At 42.5% G+C, this 18,335-nt stretch overlaps 1 protein-coding gene across 3 annotated transcripts in view; it reads left to right on the top strand.

Annotated features, from left to right (window-relative positions):
- Window positions 1-18,335, top strand: part of Yeats2 (YEATS domain containing 2) — a 76,054-nt gene that overhangs the window by 47,592 nt on the left and 10,127 nt on the right. For all 3 annotated transcript variants that reach the window (XM_005383361.1, XM_005383360.1, XM_005383359.1), the window contains 4 exons: window positions 7,740-7,916; window positions 11,086-11,269; window positions 14,934-15,062; window positions 15,546-15,644. In XM_005383361.1, coding sequence (XP_005383418.1) covers window positions 7,740-7,916; window positions 11,086-11,269; window positions 14,934-15,062; window positions 15,546-15,644 — 589 coding nt within the window. The remainder of the gene's footprint in view (window positions 1-7,739; window positions 7,917-11,085; window positions 11,270-14,933; window positions 15,063-15,545; window positions 15,645-18,335) is intronic.

Here is an 18,335-nt window from a genome sequence, read left to right as displayed (position 1 = left end):
CCAGCAGTGGAAAAGCGTTCCTCTTCCCTACCAGCATTTGTTATTGGTTAATTTCCTGGTGGTAGCCATTCTTTCTAGGGTGAGATGGTATCTCAGTATTGTTTTAATTTGCATTTCTCAGACAAGTGATGATGAACATTTTTTCATATATTTATTTGCTGTTTGTATTTCCTCATTTGAAAAGTATGTGTTCATCTCTGATGCCCGTTTTTTGGATGGGGTCTTTAAATTTGGGAGGGCTGATTTTTTTTTTTTTTTTTAGTTCTTTACATGTTCTCAATAGTAAACGTATGTCTTAAGGAACATCCGGCAAATATTTTTTCCTACATTGTGGGTTGTCTTTTCACTCAGTTGGTAGGTTTTTCTTGCTATACAAAAGCTTTTTAATACCATGAGATCCCAGTTGTTGATTCTTTGTGATAATTCCTGTGTGATCAGGGTTTTATTCATAAAGTCTTTTTCTACACCAATGTCTTCAAGAGTTTGACTTGTTCCATTTTCCAGCAGATTTAATATTTCTGTCTTAATATTTAGATCTTTGATCCATTTCAGATGTAGTTTAGTGCATGGTGAAAGATGGGTCCAGTGTTAATCTTTGACATGTGCAGAGCTAGTTTTTTATCACCATTTATTAAACATGCTGTCTTTCTTCCAGTGGATGTGTTTGGCTCCTTTGTCAAATATAAGATGGCTGAATATGTCTGGAGTTGTTTCTGCATCTTCTAGTCTGTTCCACTTTTTATGCCAGTACCACACTTGTTTGTTTTGTTTTCTTTTGTTTTTTATCACAGTAGCTTTATAATTTCAAGTCAGTGATTGTGATGGCCCCTGACTTGCCTTTGTTACCCAGAATTGCCTTTGCTGTTTGAGGTCTCTTCTGGTTTCAAGTGAACTTTAGGGTTGTTTTCTCTAATTCTGTGAGATATGCTGTTGGAATTTTGATTGGAATTGCATTAATTCTGTATAGGTATTTTGACAGTATGACCATTTTCATTATACTGATTCATCTTACCCAGGAACAGGGGATATCTTTTTCCATTTTCTGATATCTGCTTCAGTCTCCTTTTTCAGAGTACTGTAGTTTTCAACATAGAGGTCCTTTACATCCTTCATTAGATTGATTCCTAGGTATTTCATTTTTTTTTTTTGGATGCTATTGTGAAAAGTGGTATTTCCCTAATTCCTCTCAGTGAGTTTGTTATTCGCGTCTAGGAATACTACTGATTTTTGAGTGTTGACTTTGTATCCAGCTACACTACTGAATTTGCTTATTAAATTTAGCAGTTTTTTAGTGGAGTTCTTGGGATTTCCTGTGTAGAGTATCATATCACCTGCAAATAGTGGTAATTTCATTTCTTCCTTTCCTATCATTCCTTTTTATTTCTTTATCTTGTCTAATTGCTCTGGCTAAAGTTTCCAGGACTATGTTGAGTAAGAGTGGAGACAGTGAACATCCTTGTATTGTTCCTGATTTTAGAGAGAAAGCTTTCAGTTTTTATCCATTTAGTATGATGGTGGCTGTTGGTTTGTCATAGATGGCTTTTATTAGATTGAGATAGAGACAATCTGTTCTGATTTTCTGAAGGGTTTTTATCATGAATGGGTGCTGTACTTTGTCAAAAGCTTTTTCTGCATATGATTTTTGTCCTTGGCTCTATGAGTGTGGTGTATTACATTTATTGATTTGTGTATATTGAACTATCCTTGCATCCCTGGTATAAATTCCTCTTGATCATGGTCTTGTACCTGCATCCCTGGTATAAATTCCTCTTGGTCATGGTCTTATACCTGCATCCCTGGTATAAATTCCTCTTGGTCATGGACTTGCGGCGTTCTATTTGCCAGCATCTTATTGAGGATTTTTGCATCTATGTTCATTAGGGAGATTGGCCTGTAGTTTTCTTTCTTGGTTGGGTCCTTCTCCAGTTTTGATATGAGGGTAATGCTTGCTTCCAAGAATGAATTAGGGAATATTGCTTCCCCTTCAATTTCATTAAGGAGTTTGAGAAGTACTGGTGTTAAGTCTTCTCTTAATTTCTTATGGAATTCAGCAGTGAATCCGTCAGGGCTGGGCTTTTCTTTGTTGGTAGGGTTTTTTTTGTTTTGTTTTTTTTTGTTTTTTTTTTTGTCTTTTTGAGACAGGGTCTTGCTGTGCAGTTCAGGCTGGCCTTGAACTCACTATGTAGCCCAGGCTGGCCTTGAACTCACAGTGGTCCTCCTGCCTCAGCCTTCAGAATGCTGGGATTACAGGAGTGCACCACCGCATCTGGCTCCGTTGGTAGGTTTTTAAATATATCTTCAGTTTCATTGATTGATACTGTTTTATTTAGGATATTTACATCTTATTGATTCAGCTTTGGTAATTTGTATGTATCTAGGAGTCTGTCCATTTCCTCTGCATTTTCCATCATATTAGAATACAGGTTTTCACAGAAGATATAGATGATCGTCTCAGTTTCTGCAGGGTCTGTTGTGACTTTACCCTTTTCATTCCTAATTGCATGGATTTGAGTCTTTCCTTTTTTTGATAACATCGACTATGGGTTTGTCAATTTTATTAGTTTTTCAAAGGACCAACTCTTCGATTCATTGATTCTTTGTATTCTTTTTTTAGTCTCCAATGTGTTAATTTCTGCTCTGTTTTTTATAATTTCTTCTTTCCTGTGAGCTTTTGGCTCTTTTTCTGAAAGTTTGAGGTTCAACATTAAATTGTTTATTTGTGCTTGCTCTATTTTCCTGATATGGGCATTCACTACTATAAATTTCCCTCCTAGGACTGCTTTCATTGTGTCCTACAAGTTCTGGTGTGTTGTATTGTTGTTATTTAGTTGTAGAAACTAATTTCTTCTTCAATTTCATCTGTGACCCATTAGTTGTTCAGGAGGGTGCTGTTTAATTTCCATATGTTTATGAAGTTCTTGTGGTTTCTTTTGCCATTGATTTCAAATTTCATTGCACTATGATCTGATAATATGCATGGGTTAATTTCAGTTCTTTTCCATTTGATCAAGCATGTTCTATGGGTTAGTATGTGGTCTGTTTTGGAGACTATCCCATGTGCAGCTGAGAAGAATGCATATTCTGATGTTGTAGGGTGGAACACTCTATAGATATCCACTAAGTCCATTTGTTCAGAAGTTTGGTTTAATTCTATTAGTTCACTGTTGCTTTTTTGTCTAGTTGATCTGTGTTTTTGTGATAGTGAGGTATTAAAATCCTCTAATACAGTTGTATTAGTGCTTATTTGATTTTTCATGCCCATTAATATTTTTTATATAGTTGGGTGCACTGGTATTTGTTCCATATATATTTATGATTGTTATCTCTTCTTGGATCATTCGTATACAAGGATGTAGTGACCTTCTTTATCTCTCTTAATCACTCTTAGCTTGAAATTCACTTTGTCTGTGAACAGAATAGCTACCCCTGCTTTTTTCTGAGTCCCTATGGCATAGAGTATTGTTTTCCATCCTTTGACTTCCAGTCTATGACTTTCTTTTTTAATTGAATGTGTTTCTTGTATTGAGCATATGTTGGATCATGCTTCTTGATCTATTCTGCCAGTCTGTGTCTTTTGATTGGTGAGTTGAGGCCATTGACATTGATGGTTACAACTGATATGTATTGATTTATCCTTGTGATGTTATTTTCTTTTTATTTGTTCCCCCTCTTTTTTTTGCCTCCCTCCGTTCACTTATTTGCCTTGCGTAGTGAATTCCTTTTGTTGGAGTTTATGGGTTATCATCCTTGTTTCTCCTTTCTAGAATGTCCTTCAAAACATTTTGGAGTGCTGGTTTGGGGGTCTTAAATTTCCTTATCTGTTCTTTTTCATGAAAGTATCTTATTTCTCCATCAATTTTGAAAGATAGTTTTGCTGGGTGTGGTCACACACACCTGTAATCCCAGCACTCAGGAGGCTGAGGCAGGAGGATCATTGTGAGTTTGAGACCAGCCTAGGCTACAGTGTGAGCTCAAGGCCAGCCTGAAATGCATAGCAAGACCCTGTCTCAAAAAGACCAAAAATAAATAAATAAATTTAAAAAGGATAGTTTTGCAGGGTACATCAATCTGGGTTGAAGGTTGTTTTCCTTTAGAGCTTGAAATACTTTACTCCAAGCTCTCTTTAACTTAAGGGTTTATGTTGAGAAACCAGCTGTGAATCTGATGGGCTTTCCTTTATAGTAATTTGTTTCTTTTTCTGAACAGCTTTTAATATTCTATTCTTGTGTTGAATTCCTAGAGTCTTGACTATGACATGCCTGGCTGTAGGGGTTTTGTTGTTGTTGTTGTTGTTGTTGTTATGGTCTGTTGGAATTCTATATGCCTCACAACTGTATGTCAAATTATTTTTCTGTACCAGGGAAGTTTTCTGCCATGGTGTCTGAATAGTTTTTTAATATCATTTCTCCTGCTGTTTAATTGACTCCAGTTAATCTTGTTATTCTTCTTTACCTCATCTAGCAGCTGTTGTATTGATTTCTTATGGTCTCTTGCTGGTTTTAAAAAATCCTTGTGGTTGCTAGCAGCAGGCTTGTTTTCTGTCTCTGAGATCGTGTCCTCACATTGGCTTAATCTATTGCAGATACTTTCAGTAGAGTTTTTATTCTCCTAGATATTTGCTTGAGTCTGCTTTATAGATTCCATTTCTTTCCTATGTTGAGCATTCATTGTTTCCATAAATTTTTTCAGCTCATCTATTTTCTTGTCTGTATCCACTCAAGAATCACTAAGCGTGGTTTTCATTGTGGACACCATCTCTGCGGTTATCTGAGAGGTTATTGCTGGTTTGATTTTTTTTCTAGAGCCTCACTCAATTGCTTTGTTTTCATGATTATAGAGAGGCCAGATGGGTGGTTTTCGGATTGTCCCACCTCATTCCCTCCTGGGTTTGCCTTTGGTGATGTTTGGGGTTGCACCTTATTAAGTGTTCCTCATTTTCTTTTCTTTTTCTTTTTTTTTTTTTTTTTTTTTGTCTTTTTGAGACAGGGCCTCATTATGCAGTTCAGGCTGACATTGAGCTGACTTTGTAGCCCAGGTTGGTCTTGAAATCACAACAATCTTCCTGCCTCACCCTCCTGAGTGCTGGGATTACAGACATATGACATGATGCCCAGCTCTTTTCTTTTGTCTGTCTTTTCTTTTTCTTTCTTTTCTTTCCTTTTTCTTTCTTTCTTTCCTTTTTCCTTCCTTCGTTTCTTCCTTCCTTTAGTTTAATTCTTGGGATGATGTTTGTAACAGCTGTTTAGAACAATTATGTCACTTTTACCAATAACCATAGTGTAAAACACAGCCTAGAAAATGACAAACTAAATAACCATTAATTTGTCACCTTTAACCATATGAACTGGATTTGTGGTTATGTAACAAAAGTCTAAAACAAAGCAGAAAATTATATGTAATATACAAGTCCATAATATGTCAATTTTGACCTTGGCGGTTAAAATTTAAAATGGGTTAGGGAGAAAATAGAGAAGTGGTAGAGAAGAAAGAGGTTAAAAGGCTAGAGGATGAAGGATCACACTAACTTGGGGAAGCTGGTGCAGAAGATTGGAGGGAGAAGAGGAAGAGATAAAAAGGAATTGAATAGAACCACAACCGCAAAGAGGCTAGACACCATGGTCACACTCATATAAACACAAGTTCAAACAATGAAGGAGAGAAAGAAAAAGAAACAAAAAAAAACTGTAACTACCAAAAAAAGAGAGGAAAATAAGAACAAACAAACGAAAAAGCAAACAACAACAACAAAAAATCCACTTCCAGGTTTGCCTGTTGTCACTGGTGAACAGTAGTTGGTTTATCCTAAAAATCCAGTGAGTCTGCACCTTCTGGTGGCTTGCAGCAGTCAGTGCACCTTCCATGGGCCTGAGCCCAATTGGGCGCTGCTAGATGGAACCAGAAGCCGCTCTGGGTTCTGAGCTCTATGGTCTCTCTCTAAGATGGTTCCCCGCTAATCGCTGTCTCGCACTGGACAGCCGACACCTCCTCACACACTGAGCACTGGTGCAGTCCTTCACGGCGTAGCGCAGTGTTTTACGTCCACTGCTCCCCACCACTGCTGCATCTCTCCGTGGAGGTCTCTGTGGTCACCAGCACTCACTGTGCGTTGGCAGGCTTGGACCACTCCTTTCACGCGGTGTTTCCTGTCCCGAGAAGGCACCACCAGCTACCTCCTTCTTTGTTGAAGTTTCTCTCTTCATTCTCTCGGTGGGCTTCGACTTGCACCTCAGTTCCTCCCTGGGTCTCGGGGCAGTTTGTCTCCCTATTTCTCAACTTCCCCGTGTTGTTATATTCCAGCATTTGGATGGTAGCACCTGGAGAGGTTCTCTCTCTGTTGCTTAGCACACCACCATCTTGCCCACACTCCTCCAGGAAATGTGTTTTAATATGTCTTCAAATGATCCTTATGGTGATTGTTTTATTGGAAACACATATATATTACATTCATCATAGGGAATTTGTTACCTACACAATATATCTTGAGTCTTCCTTTTTTCCCAACCCCCCTCTGTGCCTTCATCCTTTCTTCCCCTACTTGTTTACAACAGCTTTGTTTTCATTTTTATTTAAGCTTGTATGTCTGATTTATTTCACTTAGCATTGCATTTTCCAGGTTTATCCCCCTTTTACAAATGTCCCAGATCTATCCTTTTTATAGCCAAGTAGTGTTCCATGATGTAGACAGCCTGTGTTTCCTTTCTCCATTTGCCAGTTGGTATGCAGGCTGAGTCCAGGACGTAGCTATTATGCATTGTGCCGTTATGAACACTGGTTTGCATGTATCACTGTAATGTGCCTTTAGCTTTTCTTGGAAGATACCTGGAAAGGGACTGTCTGGGTCAAACAGAATTTCTAATTTCACTTCTTCGAGAAATCTCCATAGCGATTTCTGTAGTGGTTATACTAGTTTACACTCCCTCCAACAATGTAGGAGGGTTCTTTTTGCACCACAGCTGCACTAGCATTTGTTACTCTTGATTCCTTGGTGATCGCTGGGATTATAGGTATGCACCACCACACTCAGCTCAGTGATCCTATTATAAAGAATTTAAGTTAGTCTGTTCTCTATTGTTGCCAATAAATACACAAGTCTGAGTAATTCATAAAGAAAAGCAGTCTGTTTTTTGCCCTTGAATTTTGGAGGATGAAAATCCAGGATCAGGTGGCTGTGTCTGCCTGGCCTCTGATGATGACCTTGCAGCTGCATCTCTGCTCAGGGTTGGCATGGTGATAGGAGTACAAGGAAGGAGGAGAGGTCACACAGCGAGACTGGAGGCTTGCTGTGTTCTAACAGCTCACTGTTGTGCGCACTGATTCCACATAGCTAGCATCATCCCTGCTAATGGCTGTGACCTCATGACCGAGTTCCTGTCCACCTCAGGGGTCACAAGGTGCTCACTGTCACTCTGGGCCAAGCTTCCTGTACGTGTGCCCTTGAGGGACACACTTTGCAGAGCATATCCAACCCCTAGCACTTTTGTGTGTGTGTGTTTTTCAGACAGAGTTTCACTGTGCAACCCAGGCAGACCCTCCTCCCTTGGCCTCCAAAATGCTGGGGTTATAGGTGTGCACCACACCATCTGGTTCTCTAGCATTGTTTATAGGCTAAGGTGCAGAAGTACCTCCTGTAGTCACGATTAGCAAGATTTCCTTGGTTGTGTTCTCAAAGGTAGATGCGGAATAAATCGGGCCTCTTAACCTGGACACCACTACCAGTTCTGCCCATTTTGTTTCCACAGGCAGCCGCTGGGGGACAAGCGTCACTCATGAAAATATCTGATAGCACCCTAAAGTCTGTGCCAGCCACCTCGCAACTCTCAAAGCCTGGAACCACCATGCTGCGAGTAGCGGGAGGGGTCATCACAACAGCTGCTTCCCCCACCGTGGCCCTCTCAGCAAATGGGCCAGCACAGCAGGTGAGAAGCAGGATTGGTGTGGTGGGGAAAGAGCCTGAGAAAACGCAAAGTGGGATGAACATAAGGAAGCGGGCCAGCAGGCGTACCAATGTGCCTTTTCCAAGAATTGAAGTACTACTTTTTAAAGAAACCCTTTTTTTTCTTTGGCGGTACCAGGGATCAAACTCACGACGCACTTGCCAGGCAGGCGCTTATGCCATTGAGCTATATCCCCAGCCCTGAAGTACTGCTTTTTAAAAATATTCAAATAGCCATACATCATGGCACACTTCTGTAACTTTAGCACTCCAGAGGCTGAGGCAGAGGATTATGAGTTCTAGGCCAGTCCAGGCTATGTAGAAAAACGCTGTCTCTAAATGAAGGGATGAATAAAAAAGTTAAAAACAAAAATAAATTAAAAATTGAAATATAATTTATGTCCCACAGAATTTACTGCTGTATGGTATACACTTCAGTGGTGTTTATTGTATTCACAAGCTTGTGCATCTCTCCATCTGATTGGGAATGATGGTTATTGTCCCAAAAGAAACCCATAGGAAAGCACTCACTGCTTAGTGAAGGAGCGTAGCTCCTTCCCTGAGCAGCCACTAACCTTTCTTTCCTTAGCGATTCGCCTGTTACAGACTTTGCATATAAACATAGTCACAGAATGTGTGAACTTTGGAGTCTGGCTTCTTTGGTGTAGTGTAACATTTTCAGGGTCCCTCCATTTTGCAGTATATCAATACTTCATTCCTTTTTATAGCTGAGTAATATGCAGCTTTATGGATATACTGCATTTTGTTTATTCATGTATTAATCAATAGATGTTTGCATTGTTTTCTACTTTTTGACCTGTGAACATTTATGTACAAGTTTTAGTATAAACAGTGTTTTCATTTCTCTTGCCTATATAGCTAGAAATAGAATTGCTGGCCCCTACAGTACATCATGTCTAACTTTTTGAAGAACTGGCTGTTTCCCAAGCACCTGTACCATTTTTTGAAGCAAAGTTTCACTGTATAGTTCAGGCTGACCTTGAACTCACAGTGCTCCTCCTGCTGTAGCCTTCTGAGTGCAAGGATTACAGACATGCACCACCATACAAGGCCCTCCACATTCTTGTTGATATTTGTTCTTATCTTTTGGGCTTTAATTATCAGCATCTCGATGGACAGGAGATGTATTTCATTTTTGTTTTGATTTTAAATTCCCTGATAATGATACTGAACCTGTTCTCATGTACTTTCTCGACATTGGTATATTTTTGGAGAAATAGTTCATCTAGATCCTTTGCCTGTGTTTTAATTGGCTTGTCCTTTTATTACTGAACTGTAGGAGGAGAATGGATGGATGATCAGGTAGGGTTTTTTTTGACAGGGCAAGGTATTGGACCCTGAGCCTCATGCCTGTATACACACTATCCCTGAACTACATCTCCAGACCTTTTAAAATTTTTATTATGAGACCCCGTCTTGCTAAGTTGTCTGGGCTGGCCTTGAACTCATAATCCTGCTTTAGCCTCCTAAGTAGCTGCTTAGGCACACCCTGTATTCATGATTCAGGTCTCCTACCAGACTTGGAAAAATTTCCTCCCACTCTGGATTACCTTTCACTTTCTTGATGGTACCTTTTGAACTGTAAAAGTTTCTAGTTTTGCTGGGCATTGTGGCTCACACCTGGGAGGCTAAGGCAGAAGGATTGTACATTTGAGCCCAGATTGAGCAACTTAGTGACTTAGTAAGACCTTGTTTCAAAATTTAAAAACAGCCAGGCACAATGGCCCATATCTGTTTTCTCAGCGTTCGGGAGGCTGAGGCAGGAGAATGGCTGAGTTCAAGGCCAGCCTACATAGCAAGACCTTGTCTCAAAAAATCCAAAACATTTAAAAAAAGAACTGTGATATAACTCAGAGCAGAGGCCCTGGGTTCAATCCTCAGTACCACTACCACTAATAATAGTAATAATAATAACAATAATAATATTATTTTTAAAGGATTTTGATATAGTCCTACTTAGATGTTTCTTTCATTGCTTGTCTTTTGACATCACAGGTGAGAAACCATTACCTAATAAAGGCTCACAAAATTTAAGCCTATGGTTGCTTCTCTCTCACGTTTAGGTCTTTGATCCATTTTGGGTTGACTTCTATATGGTGTGAGGTGGGAACCAAGTTTCATTCTTCTGTGTGTAAAATACCCAGTAGACCCAGAACTTTTTTTTTTTTTCCTCTTTTTTTAGTCTTTTTGAGACAGGGTCTTACTATGCAGTTCAGCCTGGCCTTGGGTCACTTTGTAGCCCAGGCTGGTCTTGAACTCACAATGGTCCTCCTGCCTCAGCCTCCCGAGGGTTGGGGTTGCAAGTGTGTGCCGCTATGCCCGGCCCAGAACATTTTTTGAAAGGACTCTTTCCCTGTGAATTGTCTGCGAACCCGAAGACTTTCATGATCTGCCTGCTAGCTTCTCCAGCTTCTTCACATGCAGCTCCTGCTTCTCACCGGCCTGCTTACAAGTCCTGCCACTCTACTTGCAGTTCCTCCACAAACCGTGTCCTTTTATTCGTGATTTTCTGTGTGCCGTCTTCTCCCTTTCTCTGTCCTGACTCTTGAAGGGTCCTCTACAGTGCCGCTCATCTTACCTGGAACTTCTCCAGTGCCCTTACCTGGCATCCCTAGGTGGCAGCGCAGCGCTCCGTCTTGGGTGACTGCTGTGCGCCGTGGCTGCCGTGGCGCTGATCACACTCAGTGACCCTCTCCGGCTTGATGCCGTCCACCTGTGAAGCCTGACATTGACCGGGGTGCTGCCATGCAGATGGCTCTCGGATGAAGAGATAGACTAAAACGTTGTAGTGAAATTTTCATGTGTGATTTTATTTCATTTACATTTTTTTTTTTATTCTGAGAATATGCCCCTCGACTTTTCTTGGTGGTGAAATAGCCTTTTATAAAGTGATGCAAGTGGTGAATTTTTCTTAAATTTTCTTAATGTGCTAACCCTACGATACTCCCTCCACTTCCATGAAATCTAAAAGTACCGGGTAGAGAAGTGTCCCTCTCCAATCGGTATGACGTCCATGGTAGGTGGAAGCATCTAGTGGTTTGTATTTACTGTGCTGCTTGACAGGCACTGTTCTAAGAAAGTTACGCTGTTTTCTTCTTCACTGCCTCATTTCTCACCCTGTGGGTGAGCAGTCAGAAGGAACTGTCCCCAGCTCTGCATCTGCTGTCGGTTCTGTGATGAAAACTGCGGGGCAGACGCAAGTGTGCGTGAGCCAGGCCGCCGTGGGAACCTGCAAGGGTGCGGCTCCCACCGTGGTCAGCGCAACATCCCTGGTGTCCACCTCGAACCCTGTCTCTGGGAAGGCCACAGTATCAGGTCAGTCGCATCACATCATTTCTCAGTGTCTCTTTCTGGGCCACAATCTTTGAAAGATCTTAAACAATGTAATAAGCTATTTAAAAACAACCCAGAGCTGGGCATGGTGGGAAACGCCCGTAGTCCCAGCTTGTTGGGAAGCAGGAGGATTGCAGGTTTGGGGGGCCGGGTTGGGCAGCCTAGCAAAGCACTGTCTCAAAAAGTAGAAAGGGCTGGAGATGCAGCTCAGTGGCAGAATGCCGCTGGGTTCAGTCCTCAGTGTCACAGAAACTAATAAAAATTCTTCAGTTCTAGCTTGAACAGTAATTTTTAAACGATATAATAAAACCATAGCCACGGGAATCCTACTGGGTATTTTATTTTCATGGTGTAATTTCATGGAGAGTTGAGAGGTTGTTCTCTTTAAAGAACCTGTTTCTTTTTTATTAATGACTAATTTTGAGTGGAACTCATTGCAAAGCATAGCATACATTTCTTTGCTCTTGTAAATCCTTATGCTATCTCTTTGCCTGCACTAAATAGCCCCCCAGAAATGTGCCTCTTACTTTGAGTAGCCTGGGGACATTCTGAGGCCAGATTGCCTGAGTTTAAGTAACTTGCTTCAGGTCTCACCTGTAGAGGGGGTTGATTACACCTACCCCATGAGAGCTGGGGCGGGGTTACACGGGCCATTGCACACCTGTGCCGGATGCTGTCTGGTTTACAGTGGTGACGACATAAATCACTGCTGCCATTGTCATCCTCATCGCTGCCACCATTTTGTTTTTAGCCTGTGATCACTTATGTACAGTTCTAAAATCTGAAGAGGTAGACAAACCAAAGGTTACATTTTTCATAAATAATTCTCACAGCAATGTCAAACTGTTACAAAGCTTCTAAATCTTAATTTCTGTGTTAATTCTTGTTATACATTGGTAACCACCGCTTTACCTTCTGGCACTGGTCTGCAGAGTTTTACTCGTACACCACATACTTCCTTTGGGTCTTTTTTTTTCTTTTTCTTTTTAGACAGGGTCACCCTGTACAGTTCAGGCTGGCCTTGAGCTCACTTTGTAGCCCAGGCTGTCCTCGAACTCGCAAAATCCTCCTGCCTCAGCCTCCCAAGTGCTGGGATTGCAGGCATGCACCACCACACTTGGCTATGCCTTTGGATAAGAAGTTGTAGATGTTATTCTGAATGTGACTCCAGGCCAAGCCCCTGTGTCTTACCCATTTTTTGGATAGAGAAAAGAATAAATTTTTCCATAATTCCCACCTCCCAGGTGGAATTGGCCAAGCAGTAAATGGAGATTTCCTGCTTTTAAATTCTACTTTTCTAAGACATTGCCGATAAACTTTCTGTGTAACATTTTGAAGAAGGACAAAACTATTTCCTGTAGACAACCAGCAGTTTTTAAATTAAACTGTGTGTGTTTTAATTGCTCTAAACAAACAGTCACTATTAGAACTGTGCAGTGGAGTGTGCAAGGGGTAAATAAATACCAGGAGATGCGGTCAGACTCCCGGGCCTGGGAGGCCACAAGAGGGAGCTGGGATCCGGCTTCAGGAGGGGCAGCGGTCTGCTTCCCTTCTGAAAGGACTGAGTGTGAAAGCAGGGATAGACCAAGGCCTCGACACTGAGTAGGAACATTCCCTGATGACCTGGCAGAGAGCTCCAGCCAGACTGAAAGGAATTTTCCAGAAAGAACAGTGAGAGGAAATGGTCCCTGAGTGAAACACATTTCCCCCAGGATTGAAGGGTAGGAACTTGGAGGTAAAAGGGTGCAGTGTATAGCATGCTGAAGGAAAGAGGCCCACACCCAGGCGCAGTGTATTGAGGAAGTCAAAATCCGAGGAGTAAAGAGAAGACCTTGAAAGAGAAAAAAAAAGGGAAATTTTAAAAATTGTGTTGCAATATCATTGAGCTTCTCAGTGGCAATGCTGCAAGCAGAAATAGCACTTTTCAAAATTTTACAGGAAAATTACTTTGAGTAGAAGTCAGTAGTCAACAAGATAATTACCTGAGTGAAGGTAGGTGATCTTCTGATGAAGATACAATGTCTTTCCTATATGCTGTATCCAGACATTAGCAAAGCAGACAGCTTACCAGAATGGAGAATGGTAAAGCAAAAAATAAAACAATAGAAGAAGCCAGCACAGGAGGCGGGCAAAGGGCAGCAGTGAGGGAAATTCCGGGCCTGAGGGCTCGGTGGCAGACTCAGAAGGCACAGGCCAGGGCAGAGCAGGGGCCGCCCCAGGGACATCTGTCCTGACACGTGGGGCTGTAAGCTGAGTTGTGACGTGGAGACAGTTGTACAGAGGGGGCTTACAGAGCTCTTGGGGGAGGTGGAAAAACGTGGGAAGGTTTTGGAAGAAAACTAAATTTTCAAGCAAAATACGAGGAAATTATTAACTCCAGGAAATACAGTGGAATCAGTGCCATAGTCTGAGGATCCCACTTCTTAGGATCAATAAAGAACAGCCCTGGCCTGTAGGGAAGAGGGGAAGGGCTCCAGGAGGCCAGCTGCCCAGCAGCAGCTCAGGAGACAGGAAGAGCTGGTGGACCAAGCCCTGCAGTGCTCACTCCCGCATGCCAAGGTAGACCCTGACAGAAAGAACCGAAAGCGTTCCCAGCGGGTGCTGCTGGAGCCAGCTCAGGCTTACAAGGTGGAGGGAGGTGCCTAGTTACAAGCCCTTTTTGTCCTTTCTTTTCAGCTGCTCAGATACAATATTTTGATAGGAATTATTAAAATACAAAAACATCAGAATCGTGGTCCTCCCTGAGAGCATGTCTCAGGAAGTCACCTTGACTGGTGCTTATTCCGCAGTTCCAGGAGATTTTCCTATTTACTGAAGGCCTGTTCTAGAAAGTATTAATAATCATTCTTCTCCCTCTCTCAAATCTGCTGCTTTTGCTCGGCTACTCACAGGCACTGCTGCTGGTTTTAGCAGTGACCACGTTGTGGTGTTTGCATCTGGTGTTCTCTTTCATAGGGAAGGCCCTTTGTAGCTAGGTGGGGTTTTTTCTGGCCTGATGCAGATGAGATGATGGAAACCACCTCTACTGTACAGTGAGAGCAGAGGACCCTCTGTAGAATGACAGAGAACATCTGACTTGAAAAATGAGGGCTGCCCAGAGGTGGAAAATACAAGATAATGAGTGTAGACAGGTTGAGGTATGTAGATGTGTAGGGACCAGGTTAAAGTGGACTCTGAATAATTTGAAGCTGATTTTGAAAGTATTCTTTAGGGAATTGTGAGCCAGGATAGGTTTTTAAGTAGTAGAGTTTCTACATCAAAATACAAAGTTTCATATCCAGTAAGTGCACATCACAGCCATATACAGACTGTCACAGCAAATAAACATGGAGAATTATTTCAGAATGTTAATACTGATGCCTCTGTAGTAGGGCTTTCGGTGGTGTTTTTGTCCTTTGACTTGTTCATGAAATTTTTTTATTACTTTGTGATATAGGACAGGAACAGTTTATTAATAAATCATTCCTGTCACATCACTGCTTCATTGTGACATTTGCGGTATCTGTGGACCCCCGCTTCCGGTTCTTTATTTACTGAATGAGTGAATGTTCTGGAACTTTCTCCTTGGAGAAAATACAGTGGCAGGGCAGGGAATGTAAAAGAACCATCTGTCTTCACCTTGGCCTTATCTTCCAATCTCCTGTAGGATTGTTGAAGATTCACTCCAGTCAGTCCAGTCCGCAGCAGGCTGTCCTGACGATTCCTAGCCAGCTCAAACCCCTCAGCGTGAACACCTCTGGAGGTGTGCAGACGATACTGATGCCTGTGAACAAAGGTGTGTCCCGCCCCCCGGGCCTGTCTCCGGTCACCCTTGAGAGGAGCTCATGCTCTGGCAGCTGGCAGTGGCCCTTGCCTTGCACAGCCTGTCCTTTGCTCCTGAGCCACAGCCCTGGTACCTTGAACTTCAGGGCTAAGTGCGCAGTCTGTTGGTTTCTAGATAGCAGCTCACTTCTAAAGTTGAATTAAGGGGGAGCGTGTTCAGCATTTGTGGGAGTTTAAATTTATTGGCTTTGTATTTGCTTAGGTTATTGGGAAGCCTCCACTTCCACAGTGGAGGATACATGTAGCTCAGTTACTCCAGTGCTAATGATAAACAGCCACGTGTCTCAGATCAGGATAGCAACAAATGACCTCAGCCATTCCCCTTGGCATGAGGCGGCTCCGTTCATGAAGATACGGGGCTGCCAGGTAGGAGTTAGGACAGCTCATTGAAAACAATTTCTGTTTCTGTTTTATCCTCCTCCTCCATGCCCTTCAGTGGTTCAGTCCTTTTCTACCAGCAAGTCACCTACCATCCTGCCTGTAGCTGCCCCAGCTCCAGCTGTGCCCAGCGCTGCTCCGACACCTGTTACAAAAGGTACGCAGGATCTCAGTATTTTTGTCCCAGAGTTTTATGCAGGGTATTACTGTAATCTGTCTGAGTCCTTTGAATTTTTACCATCTGTGAATCAGTCACTTGATAAATAGGTACTGACTGCTTATCTAGTAGACATGACATTGAGGGAAATAGAGAATGATTTTTGCCTCCAAAAATTTGTAAGCAGGTTGAAGGGAATTGCAGTGAGCAACAAGCAGTGATTGATAAGCGGTCTGGAAAGTGATTGCTGAAATGCTGCCATCCAGGGCGTCCGATCGAGGTTGTCGGGGTACAGAGGGGGTGAGACCTGGTGTGGGTATGGCTTTTACACCAGATTTGAACCGAGTGAAGCTGCCTCCTGTGGAGGGGCTCACGTGTGGCAGGTTGAGGGAACAGTAGAGGCAGAGACTCAGAGGGCTTGGTCAGAGAGGTGACCCGTTAGGGACCCACTGGGGGAGCGTAGATGACACAGAGAAGCTCTAAGTAGGGGCCAGGCTGGCAACCTGGCAGGGGACCTTCCTGACCACAGGCACAGTCCAGAATAAAGTAACACAGTGGGTCAGAGCAGCACAGTGCCTTCCATAACATATCCAGAAATAGCGAAAACTGTTTCGGGCTTGCGTTTCAAGCCCGCAGTGGACCAGGCCCTGCTAGCTGCTTTGTATGTATATATCACCCGTTCTTACTCCAGGGCTTAAGCAGAGCTGTTAAGTCCACTGTGCAGACGAGGAAGCAAGTTTGGAGATTCTGAATATATACTTCCCAGGTCTAGAAAGTTAGTAGTGAAGTTGGAGTTAGAAATAACATCTCCCCTGCTGTGCTTTACTGCTTTGAAGGTATGTCGGGCTCCCGTGGGAAGAGGTAGATTTGTCATTTGCTAAATGGTGATCAAGGTCCACTGCCTGGTTTTGTAAGTAAAGCTTTTGGCACATAGCCAAGCGCACTCATCCACACACTGTCTCAGTCACAGAGTTTAATTCCCACGGAGGGTATACGACCGCAACCCTAAGCTGTTTACTGCGTAGCCCCACGTAGGGAGGAGTTCGAATCCCCCGTTAGAAGAGAGCTCGAGACAGTGTTGGTGTCTGACTGGACCAGTGCTTCTTGGAGAGACCTATCATGACCCACCTGACTCAGATTCTGATCGAATTTTGGATTAGGACAGCAGCTCTGTCTTGATTTTGATGAGAGTAAACTGTACAGTGAAATATGAAAATATTCAGTGTACCATTGGATGAGCTGATAAGTGTACAAACCCATGTAAGCGGCACCCCATCAAGATACAGACGTTTGCATGGCCCCTGCGTACCCCTTCCCTTCCCAGCCTCCATAGACGCTGCTCCTGGTTTCTGCTACCGTCTAGCTCCCTTCACGTGACACGGTGCTTCTGCAATTTTGCGCTGAGTGCCACATTGTTCTACATTGCCTAGTTCCCTGGTCTACATTAGAGGGGTACACACTGAAGAAATTCATCTTTTTTCCTGATGAGGGACATGAGATTTGTTTCCAGTTTGGGGCTGTAACATGTAAGGTTTTTTTGGTTTGTTGAAACGGTCTTGCCATGTAGTTCAGGCTGACCTTGAACTCTCAGTGATCCTCCTGCCTCAGCCTCGCAGTGCTGGGATTAAAAGTGTGCACCACCACGCCCGGCACATGTAAGTTTTTGAAAGTGTAGTTTCACTGCTTTAGTAGGAGAGCTGCCCAGCCTGAGAAGGCTGTGATGATATAGTCCTGTGATTGTTCAAATGCTGCATGGAAGTGAGTAGACTTTAGGACTGGAGAGTCTGAGCTTTGTCTGGAGAGTTCCTTGTTTCTTGAAGTCTCAGAATTACTAGGAGTTAAGGAATGTGTACTTCTACAGGGAAATTACCAAGGTCACTTAAGTCAGTACAGGTAGAATAATTTGCATGCCTGTCTACACAACAGTTAGAGAATACAATTTAAAGAAAACATTTATAGTAGCACCAAAAATACCAAACATAGGTTAATAAAAATAAGGAAAGCTGGGACAATCTGCTAAACATTTGTGAGAGAAATTTAAAGGATTTAAATAAATAACATGGATATATCATACTTTATTGGAAGATGTGACATATTATCAGCTCTCCCCCCAAAAAGGATGGATTCAATACAGTCTTAACCATAATCCCTATAGTATTGGCAGTGACAGTAGGGTGCATGGGGGGTGTTTGTGTGTAGAAACTGAGTAGTTTAAAATATGTATGAAAATACTAGAGATTGCCAGCTACAGTGGCACACACCTGTAATCCCAGCACTTGGAGGCTGAGGCAGGAGGATCACCCTAAATTGAAGGCAGCCTGGGCTAGGTAGTACATTCAGGGCCAGCCTGAACTACATAGGAAGACCCTGTCTCAAAAAACAAAAAACCAAAGACCTAAAATATCCAAGGCAGTCATGAAGAACAAAAAAGCAGGAAAATTATTCCAAACATATACATGTATTATACAGCTATGGTACTTGAAATAGTCCAAAATGGGCTCAAGAATAGACATTTAAAAAAAAAAAGAACAGACCAATTAGGCTGGGCATGGTGGTGCACGCCTGCAATCCCAGCACTCAGGAGGCTGAGGCAGGAGGATCATTTCGAGTTTGAGACCAACCTAGGCTACAAAGTGAGCTCAAGGCTAACCTGAACTGCATAGCCACATCCTGTCTCAAAAAGACCAAAAA

Source organism: Chinchilla lanigera, unplaced genomic scaffold (assembly GCF_000276665.1).
Source record: "Chinchilla lanigera isolate Chin_1 unplaced genomic scaffold, ChiLan1.0 scaffold00019, whole genome shotgun sequence".
In the NCBI taxonomy this organism is placed as follows: Eukaryota; Metazoa; Chordata; class Mammalia; order Rodentia; family Chinchillidae; genus Chinchilla; species Chinchilla lanigera.
The sequence above is the reverse complement of the archived record's forward strand: the minus strand, read 5'-3'. Positions and strand labels throughout refer to the sequence as shown.